A 16,202-nucleotide genomic window follows, 5' to 3' on the forward strand; every position below is an offset into this window, starting at 1 on the left:
TTTGCATAATATGTCCCCTTTAATATAATAGAGACTTGAAGAACAGAATGGAAAAATAGTTTTTAATGAAATATCATCTTTAACAGAATAGAGTAGAATATAATAGAAAATTATAGAATAGAATGGAACAGAAACTAATAGAATATGTTAGAATACATACAAAAGATGAATAGTTTTTAATAGAATATTATCTTTAATAACCTATTCTATCTATTCTACTATATTTTAATTCAGCTATGACAATGCGAGAGTGAGAGAGGTGTGCAAGAAATGCTTTCAGAGAGAGAGAGAGAGAGAGAGAGAGAGAGAGAGAGAGAGAGAGAGAGAGAGAGAGAGAGAGAGAGAGAGAGAGAGAGAGAGAGAGAGCGCAGTTGTCTCTTATTTTATGCTGCAGGGATCTGTCCAGCAGCACAGAGCAGTCGGAAACACCGCAGCAGACCACCGACTTCTCGCCACAACACACTCTCTCACACACACATACAACCAGAGGAAGAGAGACACAGAGGCGTAACCAGAAGCATCGTGAAAGAAAAGGAAAGCCACTCTTTTGTCTCCATGGACACTCCACTTCCTTCGAGCACTTCTTAGTTCGTGTAGCACAGCAGCGGGCTCTTGCCATCCGCTTAATAATTCATCAGGTCGGTCTCTGAGCTTTGAGCCTGCAGCGCTCACCAACTTTTCCTTCTCGAACTTTTGCACACAAGCAGTCGGCTGTTTCAGCAACTCTCCTTTTATACTTTAAACAGTTGGCACAGAGGCAGAAGAAAAACAGGGTCAGGCACTTTGTGAGCATCTTGTGTGTGTTTGTTTGAGGGAGAGTGTGCGGGGAGAGTGGGCGAAAGGTGTGTGTGTTGTCTGGACGGAGGGCATCCTGGTCATCTCATTCTTGGACTTAAAGCGCAGCTCTTGTGGGACTAAACGTGGGAGACTGTGACGTGAGAAGCACTCTGGAGTCCACAGAGAGGCTCGTATGGGACGTGCGCCTCGTCTGTGAGCACCGCTGGTGAAAGCAGCTCTGTGCGGTGTTTGGGCTGTTGCAGGGGCTTTCTGTGCACCCTCGGATTCTCTCTCATCATGGCTGGCTGTACCAGCCGCTGCAGACAGGGGGTGCTAAAGCTCATTCAGTCCCTTCAGAGGCTTGTCTCAGGAACCCTCAGTAAAGGTAAGACACCAAGCTCAAAGAAAAAGGGAAGCTTGTTTATAAGGTTGAGTAGAGGTTAGTTGGGACAAATAAAGTTTTGGGGTTTATATTATATTTAAAATAAAGACTTTACTGTAATATTAGATTCTATATGATTTTTAAGTATTTATTTGTAATATTAGTCATTATATTCAGTGTAAACTTTTTTAATATTGTATTTATTAGTAAGAATTTGTCATTAATATTGCTATTATATTTACTATAAAATTGTATTTTAATATTATATTATAGTTTTTTATATTATATTCAATGTTTTATTTTGTAATATTAGTCATTATATTCAGTATTAACTTTAATATTGTATTTATTAGTAAGAATTTATTAATATTGCTATTATATTTATTAGGCCTATAAAAAATATATTTTAATATTATATTTAAAGTTTTTGTTTTTAGTATATTTAAGATTTTATGTTAATATTATTTTCAATATAACATTTTTAATATTTTATTTATTGTAAAATATGTAATGCAAAGTTGTTGTTTTTTTAAGATTTCTTCCTTTTTTTCTAATTTTGCTATTGAAAATGGTATTATTTATGGGATATGAGCAATTTAGAACAGAATTGTGTTAAGTGTCCCAATTTACCTGTATTCATTTATAATGTTTTTGTCTATTTATTTATTTATTTATTTTTAAGCTTGTATAAAAGCACAAAATAGAAAAATACGCCAATGTTAGGATGGAGTTTCAATCCCTCACTCTTTTATGCTTCACCTGGATTCTTTCATTAGCACACATTTCCACCTCATTTGGGTCTTAGAAAATCATCCTTTTATCACTTTTTTTCCTCTAAAGAAGAGTCTTGGTGCTTTGTTTGGCAGTGGTATTATTTACTCTCTTTCATATCTCTTATCTCTTTTTTTCGAGTATCATAGAACTGTGTCAGCAGAAAAAGCACTGCATGGTTCATCTCTATGCCGACGGTGCCCGTGGAGATGCTGTAACCAAGCAGTGACTGTTTATCTGCTGTCACTGAACCTGGCTGAACCCCGCTATCTCTCCACTCCTTCATTAGATCTTCCTCACTGATGTTCTTCCAATACACAGGGGAGTAGGAAGTTAATTTAAAGAGGATATTGAGGATTTGGAGAGACTGTACAGAATCTAAACCACTCTCTAGACCACTATAGCAACACAGTATGGAAATAAACCCAGAGAGCGCTAAAGCTGTGGAAGGAAGCTGTGACTCAAATACTTTGTACTTGTGTGCACTGACTTTATCTTAGTGTTATCTTAGGCTGAATAGATTACAATAGTCTTATGCTTTAGCAAGCAGAATACAATAGAATATTTAACAAAGTCAAACAGAATAAAAGAATAGAGTAGAATAAAATATTTAATCAACTAGAATCTATAGCAAAATTATCTATAGAGAAGAATAGATTGAAATAGTTTAAACCCAATAAAAAGAATGTTTAATAGAGTAGAATAGAATATTTATTAAGATACATCAAAGTAGAATATAATTTTAATAGAATACATAGAATTTCAATTAGAAAAAAATGTTTAGCAGAATATAATAGATCGAATGGAAATTGAACGAAATATAATCGAATTTTAGCTCAATAGAGCAGAATGGCATTTCGATCAAACAGAATAGAATAGTTTGCATAGATACTATTCTGTTCTTCTCTAAAGAGAGAAAAAAATGGAATCGTGAATAGAATAAAATCTTTAGCACCAGAACAGGCTAGAAAAATGAAAACGTAACAAAAAAAAAAGAATAGAATATGGAATAGAATAAGGTCTTTAGCAGAACATATGAGAGAACATGGCAACTTAACAAAATAGTAGAATCTTTAATCGAATCTTATCAAGATTCTTAATAGGACTGGTTGTTAAAGATCCCTAACTTTCAGCACAACAATTGAATGGGGATGTCATCTTGGGTGGGGTGAAATTTGGCACAGAACTCATGGTGCCACCAGTGTGACACATCTTCAGTTGTGTGCCCGACCTCATTGGGTGTTTCGGCCACTTATCACAAGACACCCTCTGCCGGGGTTGGCCCACCACGGGTTGATCAGACACGGGTGGGTGTCGCACGGTGGTGGCACCATGCGATCATTTGGCAGCCCATGTTGCGTCCTTACGTTTCAGCCACAGCCAGTGACTGCTCCGTTCCGCTGCAGTGGCAAGTTCTTTGATTGCCCTCCGTTGGGACTGCCCTCTGATCCCTACTTCCTTCAAGAGCCTTGTGGTAGAGCTGGCTACAAAACCTCTGCATCCCACCTCCACTGGCCACACCTTCACGTTCCAGCCCCGCCCCTCTGCTTCAGCTGCTAAGTTGGCATATCTCGCAGCCTCTTCCGTTCGAATGCCTCGTCGATGGCATCCTCCCATGGGACAGTCATTTCTACAATGAAGACACGCCGGCAGGACTTGGACCAGAGGACAAGGTCTGGGCGCAGGTTGGTTGCTGCAATTTCGGGTGGGAAGGTGAGCCTCTGGTTAAGGTCTACCCGCATTTCCCAATCCCGGGCTGCGTTCAGTGGGCCAGAGTTTGGGAGTGATGGCTTAGTCCTCTGTTTCTCCCCTTCCCGCATGAAGGTTGTTCTCTGTGGGTTGGTAGTCTGGGCATTTAGGGGCGTGGCGTTGGTGGTTACCCTCTTGTTCTCAAGTTCGGCAGCCAGGCACCTCAGCACTTGGTTGTGGCGCCAGGTGTACCTTCCTTGAGTTAGGCTGGTCTTGCAACCCACCAGGATGTGTTTGAGGGTTGCTGGGGCTGCACACAGGGGACAGGCTGGGTCCTCTCCATACCAGAGATGTAGGTTGGTTGTGGAGGGCAGGACATCGTAAGTGGCTCATTGTTAAAGCAAAGTAGAAAATAATATTTATAGAACTATACTATTCTGAAGTAATATTCTATAAATATTCTGAATATTCTGTCTACTCAATAAAGAGAACAAAACAACTCAATAGTATGGAATTTGTAATGAAAACTCAGTGAATAGAGTTTGAGAGAGAGAGAGAGAGAGAGAGAGAGAGAGAGAGAGAGAGAGAGAGAGAGAGAGAGAGAGAGAGAGAGAGAGAGACTGTATTCGTCCATCATGGTTATTCTAGTTCACTGCTCTTTACGTCAGTCAACCTATTAATGGGTTAATGGTGAGTGTTAATGGTGAATTTCTGAGCCTTTCCTCCTGCTCTGCCCTAAATATGCACTATTTCCATACATTAATAATTTATACACTCATTAATTCATGTTGCAAAATTGTCTATGTAAGCTGTATGGCACATTCCATATCCAGATCTTCCATCATAACCTTTTTTTAAACCTATGGCCAGAAAAAAAAAATGAGAACACTGCAGGAAGAAATATTGTTGCCCACGTAGACTTGTTACAGTAGCAACCTTTGAGTATGAGTGACAAGGTCAGTCAAGCACATGGCAAGGTGTAAGTGTTGTGTTTAAGTGCAAGGTGTGAGGGGGGTGGGGGGACAAAATGTCACCACAAAGATGGCAATATCCCAAATCCTTGTTCTTGTGGGGACATTTTTTTAAAGAATACAGCTAATAAATCATACTAAGTGAGTTTTTTTTTTTTTTTTTAAATGTAAAAATGCAGAAAGTTTTCTGTGATGGCATGTTAAGGGGTAGGGTTAGTGTATAAAGGGATAGAATATACAGTTTGTACAGTATATAAATCATTATGTCTGTGGAAACTCATACAATATGAAAACAATGTTTTTGACATTGAAAACATTTTTGGTATGGGTGACAAAATGACTATGTTAGTGTTACTGCAGTTTTACAGCTCCAATAGAATAAGCCTCAGGGGGAAAGAGAAAGAGCATTTGACATTTTAAAAGAGTACAAGGTCGATCAATCCTGCCTACTTCCCTTGACATCCTGCAAATCTTCCCAGTTCTGTATAGGAACTGTAGCGCACATGAGAGTGTACGGTACATCCATACAACACTTCATGTGAACCCTTCTGATTGGCGGAATCAATACTGATAAAGACTCACTTAGAGTTTTGCACCAGCTTGTTTCTAAATATATAACATAACTCCTTGTTTTTGTTCCACATAAAATCATACAGGTTTGGATGAGGATAAATAAATTATTTTGGTTGAACCTTTGGGGTTCTGATTACAAAATTCCACTGCATCTAAAGTCCAACCTCTCCCAATTCATGCGCCTTTAATAGATTATTTTATGAATTATAGGCTATCACGTCTGAAGTGCTGATGCAATGTTCACAGTCCAGTTGCCTAAGGACTCTAAACCAGAACATTTTAGAATAGTGCAGACCAAGATGTACCACACTCACAAAGAGAGAAACGGAGAAAGAGATGGAGAGCGACTCAGTGATTTAGTGTCTAAACAGTAAAGGGATATTTCACCCAAAAAAGAAAATTCTCTCATTATTTACTCCCTCCAAATAGGGTTGTCAAAAGACTGGTACTTCGCTACCAAGTCAATACAAAAAAAAAAAACATTCTTTCTGGACTAACGCTGCTTTCAAACGCTCACATCGGTGTTGTTACTTTTAAATTGTTGCCGCGGGTTGATTTTTCAAGTACAATTTCGGCGTATTTTTGGGCTAGTTTTGATTGGCCTCTCTATTGTCAATAAATCACTAAGTCTGGGAACTTGGTGCTCTGGTAGTTTCATCTCTTATGAAACCAAATATTGATTCTGCTATCCTTGAAAACTATAGGCCCATTTCTAATTTACCTTTCATCTCCAAAGTTCTCGAAAAAGTTGTTTTATGTCAACTTCATTCTTATCTTAACCTAAATTCAATCTATGCAAGGTTTCAGTCTGGCTTCAGAGCACTCCACAGTGCCGAATCTCAATTATATTTATTTGACATTGACAACTGATGCTGGCGACCTCAGCTCTGCATTCGACATGGTGGACCATAATATCCTAATTTTTCAAATTGAACCTGATGTGGGGTTGAAAGCAACTGTATTAAACTGGTTCAGCTCCTTTTTGAAATATTGTAAATTCACTGTCAGTTTTGGCTCATCTGGGTCCCTCAGGGCTCCACCCTACCCTTTTTTCTTTATATATGCTCCCTTCGGGCTCCATTTTAGGAAACATGATGTTTTATTCTATTGTTACGCAGACGACAACTAGATATATGTCCTACTCAAACACTCTGGAAATAATTTAGCCTTTGCTGGCTTGCTTAAACGATATTCAAATGTGGATGTCCGGTAACTTTTTTAAGCTAAATGAAAATAAAACAAGGATAATCTTTTTTTTTTTTTTTTTTTATCAAGATCATTCTCTCTGCGTATCTTCTTTGTGTATACATGTCTATGCAAAAACATGACGATCACTGCAATTTTATCATCACTTCATTGGTTGCTGGTTCGTTTTAGAGTTGCTTTTAAAATCCTTTTATTTGTTTGTAAATGTTTGAATAATCCAACGCCTTCCTACATCTCTAATCTATTAGTACCTTTCAGATCTGGGACAAAAAAACTTTTAGTTGTCCCTAGATTCAGAAAATGAATTCTGAAAAGTTCTTAGTAACTGGTATTGAGACTGGTATATTGGTACCGACTACTGTAATTTTGGTACTGTGACAACCCTAGGGTTCTAAACCTGTATAAATTTCTTTCTTCAGTAAAACACAAAATGGTGAATTTTTGAAAGATATCCTGCACACCTCTTGAAAGGAACTAAATCTGTCAAGCTCCAAAATGAAAAAAGCCCCATAAAAGTAGGCTATCATATCAAAAGTATCATAATATGACTCAGTCTATATTCCAAATCTTCAAAACCATACAGTAGCTTTGTGTGAGAAACTGACCAAAATACCCGTTATTGATTATCATCCCATCTGATACAGTGCTATGCATAAGTTTAGGCACCCATACTAAAGTTGACTAAAAAGAGGAATAAAAAATAATCTTTTGGAAACTGAACTTAATGCCTTAATTTAAAAAATTAGGAAAAATACAACCTTTAAGGACACCAATTTTCTTTGTGAATGAAAAATGTATCGTAAATAAATAAATATTCTTCCTTAAAATACAGGGTGCATAAGTTTGGACACCCCTATGTTAAATTCCCATAGAGGCAGGCAGATTTTTATTTTTAAAGGCCATGGATCCAGGATACTATGCATCCTGATAAAGTTCCCTTGGCCTTTGGAATTAAAATAGCCCCACATCATCATAGAGTTTGGCATGGTTTTATTTCAGTTAGCCTAATAGCTAGTTTGATTTGCATTGAGAGATGATCTTATGGAAAGTACTCCATGCCAATCTCTAAGTATGGTGATGGTTATGTGATGATGTGGGGCTATTTTAATTCCAAAGGCCAAGGGAACTTTATCAGGATGCATAGTATCCTGGATCCATGAAGTAACTGGCCTTTAAAAATAAAAATCTGCCTGCCTCTATGGGAATTTAACATAGGGGTGTCCAAACTTATGCACCCTGTATTTAAAGGAAGAACATTTATTTATTTATGATACATTATTCATTCACAAAGAAAATTGGTGTCCTTAAAGGTTGTATTTTTCCTAATTTTTTAAATTAAGGCATTAAGTTCAATTTCCAAAAGATGATTTTTTATTCCTCTTTTTAGTCAACTTTAGCATGGATGTCTAAACTTATGCATAGCACTGTATGCAGAGTGGAAGGTGCTACACACATCTAACTTACACTTACAAAATGAAACGTGTTTGCAGCTTAGTTTTCATTAAAAACATTGAACTATTATTTCAAAAGTTCATTAAAATGTTCTCAATATACAACCCCAATAGAGATGACCTCTTTAAGACCTCTTGATTTACAATAGCAAAACTAAAAATGTTTGAGAGGTTTTTAATGAGCGCATACTGAAAATGTCTTTGAAATTGGATAAATAAATTGCAATGAGGATGTATATGAGTCAAGGTGCTTTTTATCCATTGAACTAATATGATCTATTTTTTTTAGTTCTCCATCTGGTTTTAAACTCTTTAGTTGGCACTATAGTTTGTTACCATCTGTCTGACAGCTACAATGCCAATGCAATTTAACTCTCCCCCACACTCTTTCCCTCCTTCGCACATTTTCTCCTCTCCTAGGCTATCTCCTTCTGTCACTCGCTGAATTTCAATCTCTTTTCAAACACCGGCATTTTCTCCATGCGCTGTTCTGTTTCGTTTTGGCTCAAGCAGCTGTGGAGGTGCCAAATGTTCCTCAGCATCATCTTATGTAAATGTAACATTAGATGTGAAACATTCACATCTCAAATTTATTCAGGCCTGCTCACGTCCTCCTCCACCTCGGCCTCCTGCTCCTGCTGAGCTGTTGATAATACGTGTGTGTGAGTGTGTGTCTCTGAGGTTCATAATAACTTGCGGCAATAACACAGGCAATGCCAGCAGGACCCAACCTCTAACATATTTCCTTTTATCTAAAGAAGGAGAAAAGTAATTAGAGAGAGAGGGAAAAAAAAATATTCTGACTTCCTAATGACCTTTTCATGACCTTTAAAAGAATATGCCTGTGTTAGCATGCTAATATGTGTGTGGGAGACTGAACTCAGGTCCTGTGTGCTCGCATTGATCTGTGCATTAAGTCCGTTCACACTAAGGATAATAACTATAATGAAAATATGTTCTAAGTGTAAAAGAAGAGCAGAGTCCACGCCGCAACTATAACAATAATGTCAGAGAAATATTGTTGGAATCACTTTCAGAACGATTTTTTCCAGCTGATGAACAATAAAAACACTAAGAGTCAATAAGAATCCATCATGCTTTAAAGAGATTGAGCATTTAAAGCGGAAGATGACAAAACTGCAGCGCTTTCTTATAATAAACAGAATGATATTGTTTCAGAGTTTATGTAGATTTCTGTTATTTAGTTTGCTCAAGCAACGTTCAGTGCAGCATGTTTCATAAAACACAACTGAAAACCTGGTTTCACGCTTCTGACAACAGGCTTTGTACAGGCAAACTAAGGTTTGCATGCATACAGTGTGTAACCATGGTTACACTGCTGTACAACAGAGGCGATTTAATTGACTTGACTTTTAATGGACAGATAAGCTGGAACCAGGAGAGAACAGAGCGGAACAGCACTGCATGTGTGTGAGAGCAGAGTCCACCTGACTGCAGTGTCCCAGAGGTGTGTTTGAGTCTATGTGAGCTTGAGCAGAAGCCGCCACGCTGACACACACTCACACACAGACGCAGAGGCATTCAGCACTTTTCAAGGGTCACACACGCACATTGGCACACACTTGGACGCACTTGTTTCAGAAACACCTGGACCGAACTCTCCCAAGAGATAGCAGTCAGCTCTCTTTCTACCATAGTTCTCTCTCGTTTGCTGTTCTTCCTGTCCTTTTCTATGCACACAAGAACAAACACACAAATAGAAACATTTAGCTATGAACACACCCATTATTTTTCCCTTTCTTTCTCTTCCTTTCAAGGACTAAACATTACTTGCAGCTGGCCTGACATACACACACACACACACACACACACACACACACACACACACACACACACACACACACACACACACACACACATATATATATATATATATATATATATATGTGTGTGTGTGTGTGTGTGTGTGTGTGTGTGTGTGTGTGTGTATCTGACTTTCTACTGCCAACAGATACATAGACACGCTGCTGTGAGCATGCAAGATATGCTACTGCTGCATGAATAGTCATGTAAACCCCGTAGCAGATCTACTGTAAGCAGGTGGAGCTGGGGGAGGTGGAGGGACTATTAAAATGTTGACCAAGCAATCTCATTGGCTACAGGATCGCCAATCAGCTTGTGCCATGCGGTAATGATGTGACTGCTTACAGACAGCATTTAAAGGACCAGTCACCCTGCGCTATCCAATGAATCTAGCATGGAGCATCTCATCTGCGACCCTCCGATATCTGTGATTTCTGTGACAACCAAAAATTACACTTACACAAATTTTGTTATGAGCAAACAGGACATGGCCTGACACCCTGCATCCTCTGACCAAGATCAGAACTGAAGAGTTTGTGTCCGTGAGCTGACGATTCGGCCAACATAGGCTACAGCCTAAGCAACACCGGGTCCCTAATGAATGGATAATTGAAAGTATGGGATACCCAGAATAAGCAAAGATCTAAATTAAAGTATAATCAATATTTATAATTAGTTCCTAGTTTGAAACACAACAAAAATTTAATAATCATTAGAAATTGGAATCAGATTAAGCACAGAGCTAAAGTAAAAGTGAAACTGAATTCTAAAAATTAAGTGAACTTCACCAGAACGCTAAAGACATTCATACACTAAACCTTCTTCGCCCACGCCGTTGGATTCCATTGTTGAGACGGCGGGAGGTTCTTACACACACACACACACACACACACACACACACACACACACACACACACACACACACACACACACACACACACACACACACACACACACACTCACTCACTTGTTCTTCTCTGTTGTTTATGATGATCAGATCTGCTCCTCTGTCTGTACAGTATCTTCTGCTCTCAGTCCAGCTCTTCTTCTCATTCGACATGTAGTAATGACTGGATTTATAGTAAGTCCATCCAGCTGTAAACAACCAGTTCAGCTGTTAGCTCTTGATTCCCATTACACTCACCTGTCAGTAACTTATAACAGATAGTAAACTCTTGGATTGTGTTCAGTAAAAGTTACTGAGAGCACAACCCAACTCCATCATCTTTTATGTCTGCTGTATAACAAATAACTACATGGACTAAAGAAACTTTACCAAGAATGCTAAGTTCATTTCTTAGCTGGTCTCTCTCATTGGTCAGGTTTTTGCTCTTTATTCTTAGCTCATCTCTCTCTTCTGTGAGGTTGTTTATCTTGGTTAGTAGCTGATCTCTCTCTTCTGTGAGGTTGGTAATGTTGGTTAGTAGCTGATCTCTCTCTTCTATGAGGTTGGTAATGTTGGTTAGTAGCTGATCTCTCTCTTCTGTGAGGTTTGTATTGTTGGTTAGTAGCTGATCTCTCTCTTCTGTGAGGTTGATAATGTTGGTTAGTAGCTGATCTCTCTCTTCTGTGAGGTTGGTAATGTTGGTTAGTAGCTGATCTCTCTCTTCTGTGAGGTTGGTAATGTTGGTTAGTAGCTGATCTCTCTCTTCTGTGAGGTTGATAATGTTGGTTAGTAGCTGATCTCTCTCTTCTGTGAGGTTGGTAATGTTGGTTAGTAGCTGATCTCTCTCTTCTGTGAGGTTGGTAATGTTGGTTAGTAGCTGATCTCTCTCTTCTATCAGGTTGGTATTGTTGGTCAGTAGCTGATCTCTCTCTTCTGTGTAGTTTGTGCTTTTTGTATAGATGTGAACACACAGCACTATGACTGCAGTCAGCAGAAGAACACACAGAAACACCAAACACACTGCAGCTGCTCTGGAGCTTCTGTTCCTCACAGAATCAGTTCCTGAAAATAAAATATATGATTTGAATATCTTCTTTAGCATTTAATAGTACTTAAAAGCCTTTAAAAAGTAGCCTACTGTTTGTGCCTTCAAATATTTATCAATACCTTTGTGATATTATTTTAATGAGGAAACTTACTCTGTACCTGTAAGTTCAGGTGGCTGGAGTCTCGTTGCAATTGAGTGTCCTTTGTCTCTCGTGATTTTACTTCTTATTGAATCAGCATTTTCATAGATATCATCAGTCTTCATTTGTCTCGCTCCTCTATCCGTTTTCTGAGTCATACCTGTATTTACTTTCAGAAGGTTCCAGTGAAAGTGAGAGTGTTCTAAAATATAACCTTTTTTATTTTATTTTATTTGAGTAAACAAATAAAGAAAATAACTAACTAGCAGCTGAGATGGACCTTATTATAATCCCGATATATGTCCTGATGTGTGGAAAAGTATTTATATGTATAGGTACAGGAAGTTCAGCTCACCACAGAATGTCAGAGGGGTTTGTATTGACATAAGTTTAATGATTATACCTGAAACCTGCTACTGTTTCATTATTCAAAATATTATGGCCAAACTTTCCAAAACTGATCTTTCTGGAAGATTGAACAATTATGTTCTTTGGCTCCAAAATTTCCTTCTGTTAGGCATGGAAACATAATTTGCATGGGATAATGTAGGGGTGAAATAGTAACTAGTAATACATGTTATATTAAACATTGTGGAAATTTTAACTCATGAATACACATGTTTATTTATATTACTGAAAATAATGAAACTATTAATTATGCATTTTTGGGGTAATTAACATATTTGAGTGCATTAAAGTTTGTGTTGTGAGTGTAATGGATTTATTTTAAAGCTTTAATTTTACATTTAGTTTATTACAGAATAGCATAAAAAAGCAAAGTGTCCTTTAAACAATAAAATAACAATGTCAAGATTGTATGTAAATTAACAATGTTTATCATTCTCCATGTTACCTAAACTGATAAATTCACTTTTATTTGTCAATTAGTTGTTTCAAAATAGCACACTTCAAGTTAAAAATCATTAACACACTTGAAGTAGGGTGAATTCGGGTAATCTGGGACATTTTTTGCAATTTTGACTTTTGACCAGAGGATACATGCTCATATATGATTGTTTTTGTGCCAAAAAAAAAAAAAAGTCAATCTGGGACAGGTCACTTTGTAATCGGGGACACGTGTATTAGGCCTAAAAAAAAAGCTTATTCACTATACTTTATGCATTTCTTAAACACAATATCACAAATTCTTAAAAATCATTATGAAAAAATTACAAGTACAGAAATCTAGCATGTCGTGAGTAAAAGTGATCAAAACATTTTTAAGAAAAAAACGAATTACTTCTTGTAGCCTGCATATTCATAACGAGTACAAATAGCGATGCAGATTGAGACTAGGCGATTTCCTTGGCAGATATTGACGTGGGACTATATTGGGGGGAAGCACAGGCGAAGCACTGCTACTTGGGCGCAGAGATATCACGCAACACCTGAAATCCCCCCACGTTGAGCCTGGTCATCGATGTCAGGACCTTGTCCCACTCGCCACAGCACAGACACTCTATTTCAGTCAGCATAGGTTGGCATATTCCCTCACATTCACACCACCAGTTCGTGTTGGCTCTCATCCTCACGTCCTCAGGCTGTTGAGTGATCACAACCTCCTCCTCCTGTCGTTCTATTTCCAAAGCACGCAGCTCCTCCTCTCAAACTCTGGTTCATAGAGGTATGGTTCTGGATCTTGACTATCTGAGAAGTCACCCTCTTCGTCTCTCACAAAATCTGCCATGTTCTTCGCCATTCACTATGTCTACTGTAGGAAAAATAGCCAGCTACTATTCCAACGTGATCTCATGAGAATACGTGTGTATTTTTACGTAAAGTGTAGTTCTATCACACGTACATTTACTTACGTTTTATACACACAGAAACATATAATACTGACGTATTGACAGCACAAACATGTAAATTATTTACGTATGAACAACTCTACCGACGTACACATTTGTACAGCATTCCTATTTTATGCATATTAAAATCGTGGCATTAATGTTTTGACTATTTCATTCAATTGTCTAATCAATTACGTTTTCAGTCGCATTTATTAAATGCAGTTTAACGTTACTCAAGAAAAAATAACATTTCGCTCTGTGCCTTCTGCAGCAAACTCGTTTCGGAGGATTAGCCTACATTGTGTTAAACAAGACTTCACTTTAAAACCTTAAAAATACCTTATTTAATCATTTAACCAAAATGACACAAAATGCGTTTTCTCCAATAGAACCATAATACACCAAAACCACAGATTGCGACATGCTGTGTTTCAGTCGGTAAATTACATTTGAAATGGAGAAGCTCACGCGCCTTCACACAGAGCGAAGCCGGATTAACATTTTCATGGATTAATAACTTAAATTCTGCTCTGTACCTCATTCAAAACTATTATATACTGACAGAGAGGACTGCGACTGCAACACCGGACTTTTGGTACCGGTTTTGAAATTTTCGCAATAAATAAATTATTGTGAATACACGTATGTTTTTTTTCTTCATAATTGTAACATAGGCTAATTGTAGTTTAAGAAATGGTTATGAGTAGGTTTAGGGATAGGAGTAGGGTTAGCTGTTCAAAATATCTTTTAATGCTATATTGTTAATAAATTTGCCATTTCCCTACATATCTCTGTAACGTTACCTTTTATCCTTTTTATATTCTGTATAAAATGGGTATGTTTAGGATTGGGAGTAGGGTAAATGGATCTTCCATTTATCTATAAAACGGTAAAAGGTAAATTATACAGATATCTTTACGATATGAAAGATTCGTAAATATTTAACGTTTTGTAGCTGTAAAATCATAATAATGTTACGTTTAGTTGTTGCAGATACGTCCATATCATACGTTTTAGCATCTATCCAAACGTACAAAAAGTATGTTTTCTATCTTTGAAAATTATGTATTAATACCTACGTATTAACAATGGTATGTTGACGGAAGTTGGGGGATTTCAGGTGTTGCGTGATATCTCTGTGCCCAAGTAGCAGTGCTTCGCCTGTGCTTCCCCCCAATATAGTCCCATGTCAATATCTGCCTAGGAAATCACCTAGTCTTAAAGGGATACTTCAGGATTTACCATTAAGCTTTGTATTAGTAGAAAACCTGTAGTATTTTCGAATTAGCATGCTTTCCACCCTCATATCCCCCTGAGACAAGAGATTTATGTATTTTTTGTCTGGAAAAATTCCTCCGATGACGCAAAAATCGTCATTTTGCGTCATCGGAGGATTTTCTGGCCAGAGGCTAAAGACTACAGCCAGTAGATGGCGTTGTTCCGCATGTTTTCAGCCCGCCCATAGAGGGTTGGATCTCACTCACAGAATGTACACAGTATCAGCCGTCTTTCTTTGGAAGCTAAGCTAGCAGGCTCTTGCTCTGTGGAGAAAGCTGAATAGTAGGAGAAAGCTGAGTAAGTATGGGTTACCATCCTCCTTTTCCCGGACTTGTCCGGCCGTCGAGATCGTTCAAAATGTCCGGGATTCGGCTTTTGCGTTCTGCGGTCGCCATTCATTGTTTACATGCACACCTTTTGTTTCAATCTAGCTGAATTCATTCCGATCGGTGAATCTGAATGTAGTGTTTACATGAACGCTAAACAAGTGATCGGTTGATGTGCGTTTTACCATTGCTAAGAAAATTTCCGCTCCTCCGTGAGAGATACGAGACCCGGCCTCGCGCCATTCTCCCGCGGCCATCAGCCTCGTTCTGCTCGCCACAGTAAACATAATGAATGAATGGCGACTGTAGAACGCAAAAGCCGAATCCCGGACATTTTGGGCGATCTCTAAATCCCTGGCAAACTCATCACGTAGGCTAGCCTTGTTGTTTGTTTTCGACTGCGCTCCCTTACCGGTAGGCGTGGCCTCCTAAGGCAGCGAAGCAAGTGCATTCTGGGAGTTGTTGTCTTTCATCCACATTAGCCAAAAATAAATTTTCTGGGTTTTCTCAGTCTAGAAAGCTCCAAATTAAAAAATGTCTTCACATTTCTTCTACTTAAATTACCTATTTTAAATACACATTCATCTTCCCAGAGGTGAAGTATCCCTTTAATCTGCATTGCTATTTGTACTCTTTTTAAATATGCAGGCCACAAGAATTAATTAGTTTTTTTTTTAATTCATTTTTTTTTTATCACTTTTACTCACGGCATGCTAGCTGGCAACAAAGGATTCCATTCATTATGCTAAGCTAAGCTAGTGGCGGCGCTGCCAAACTAAAACAATCCATGCACTGAGACAAAAATGTGTTTGCCCACCTATCTACATGTAGGAAAGATGGTGAATAAGCCCTATTTAAAAAAATGGTGGAGTATTCCTTTAAAAGAACTACTGTCAGTAACTTTTGGGCCAGATGTGTTAAGGTACATCCAAACCAAAAGATATTTTGGTGTCCCTAGTGCAGTTAGTTAAAAAAGTATTTTTAAATAAAAAGAAATGCATCTTGTTTGTTTTAGGGATGTTTAGATTTTTATTCTGGAGAATGAGTCAAAAATACTGGAATACAAAATAGTACTTTTTTCGAATTGTACA

At 38.0% G+C, this 16,202-nt stretch overlaps 1 protein-coding gene across 1 annotated transcript in view; it reads left to right on the plus strand.

The window, feature by feature from the left end:
* The first annotated feature begins 407 nt into the window (after positions 1-407).
* Positions 408-16,202, plus strand: part of kcnip1b (Kv channel interacting protein 1 b) — an 82,360-nt gene continuing 66,565 nt past the window's right edge. The window contains exon 1 of the mRNA XM_081355266.1: positions 408-1,162. Within this exon, the coding sequence (XP_081211392.1) occupies positions 1,075-1,162 (88 nt within the window). The 5' untranslated portion in view covers positions 408-1,074. The remainder of the gene's footprint in view (positions 1,163-16,202) is intronic.

This window comes from Scardinius erythrophthalmus (genome assembly GCF_964197995.2).
Source record: "Scardinius erythrophthalmus genome assembly, chromosome: 23".
Taxonomy (NCBI): domain Eukaryota; kingdom Metazoa; phylum Chordata; class Actinopteri; order Cypriniformes; family Leuciscidae; genus Scardinius; species Scardinius erythrophthalmus.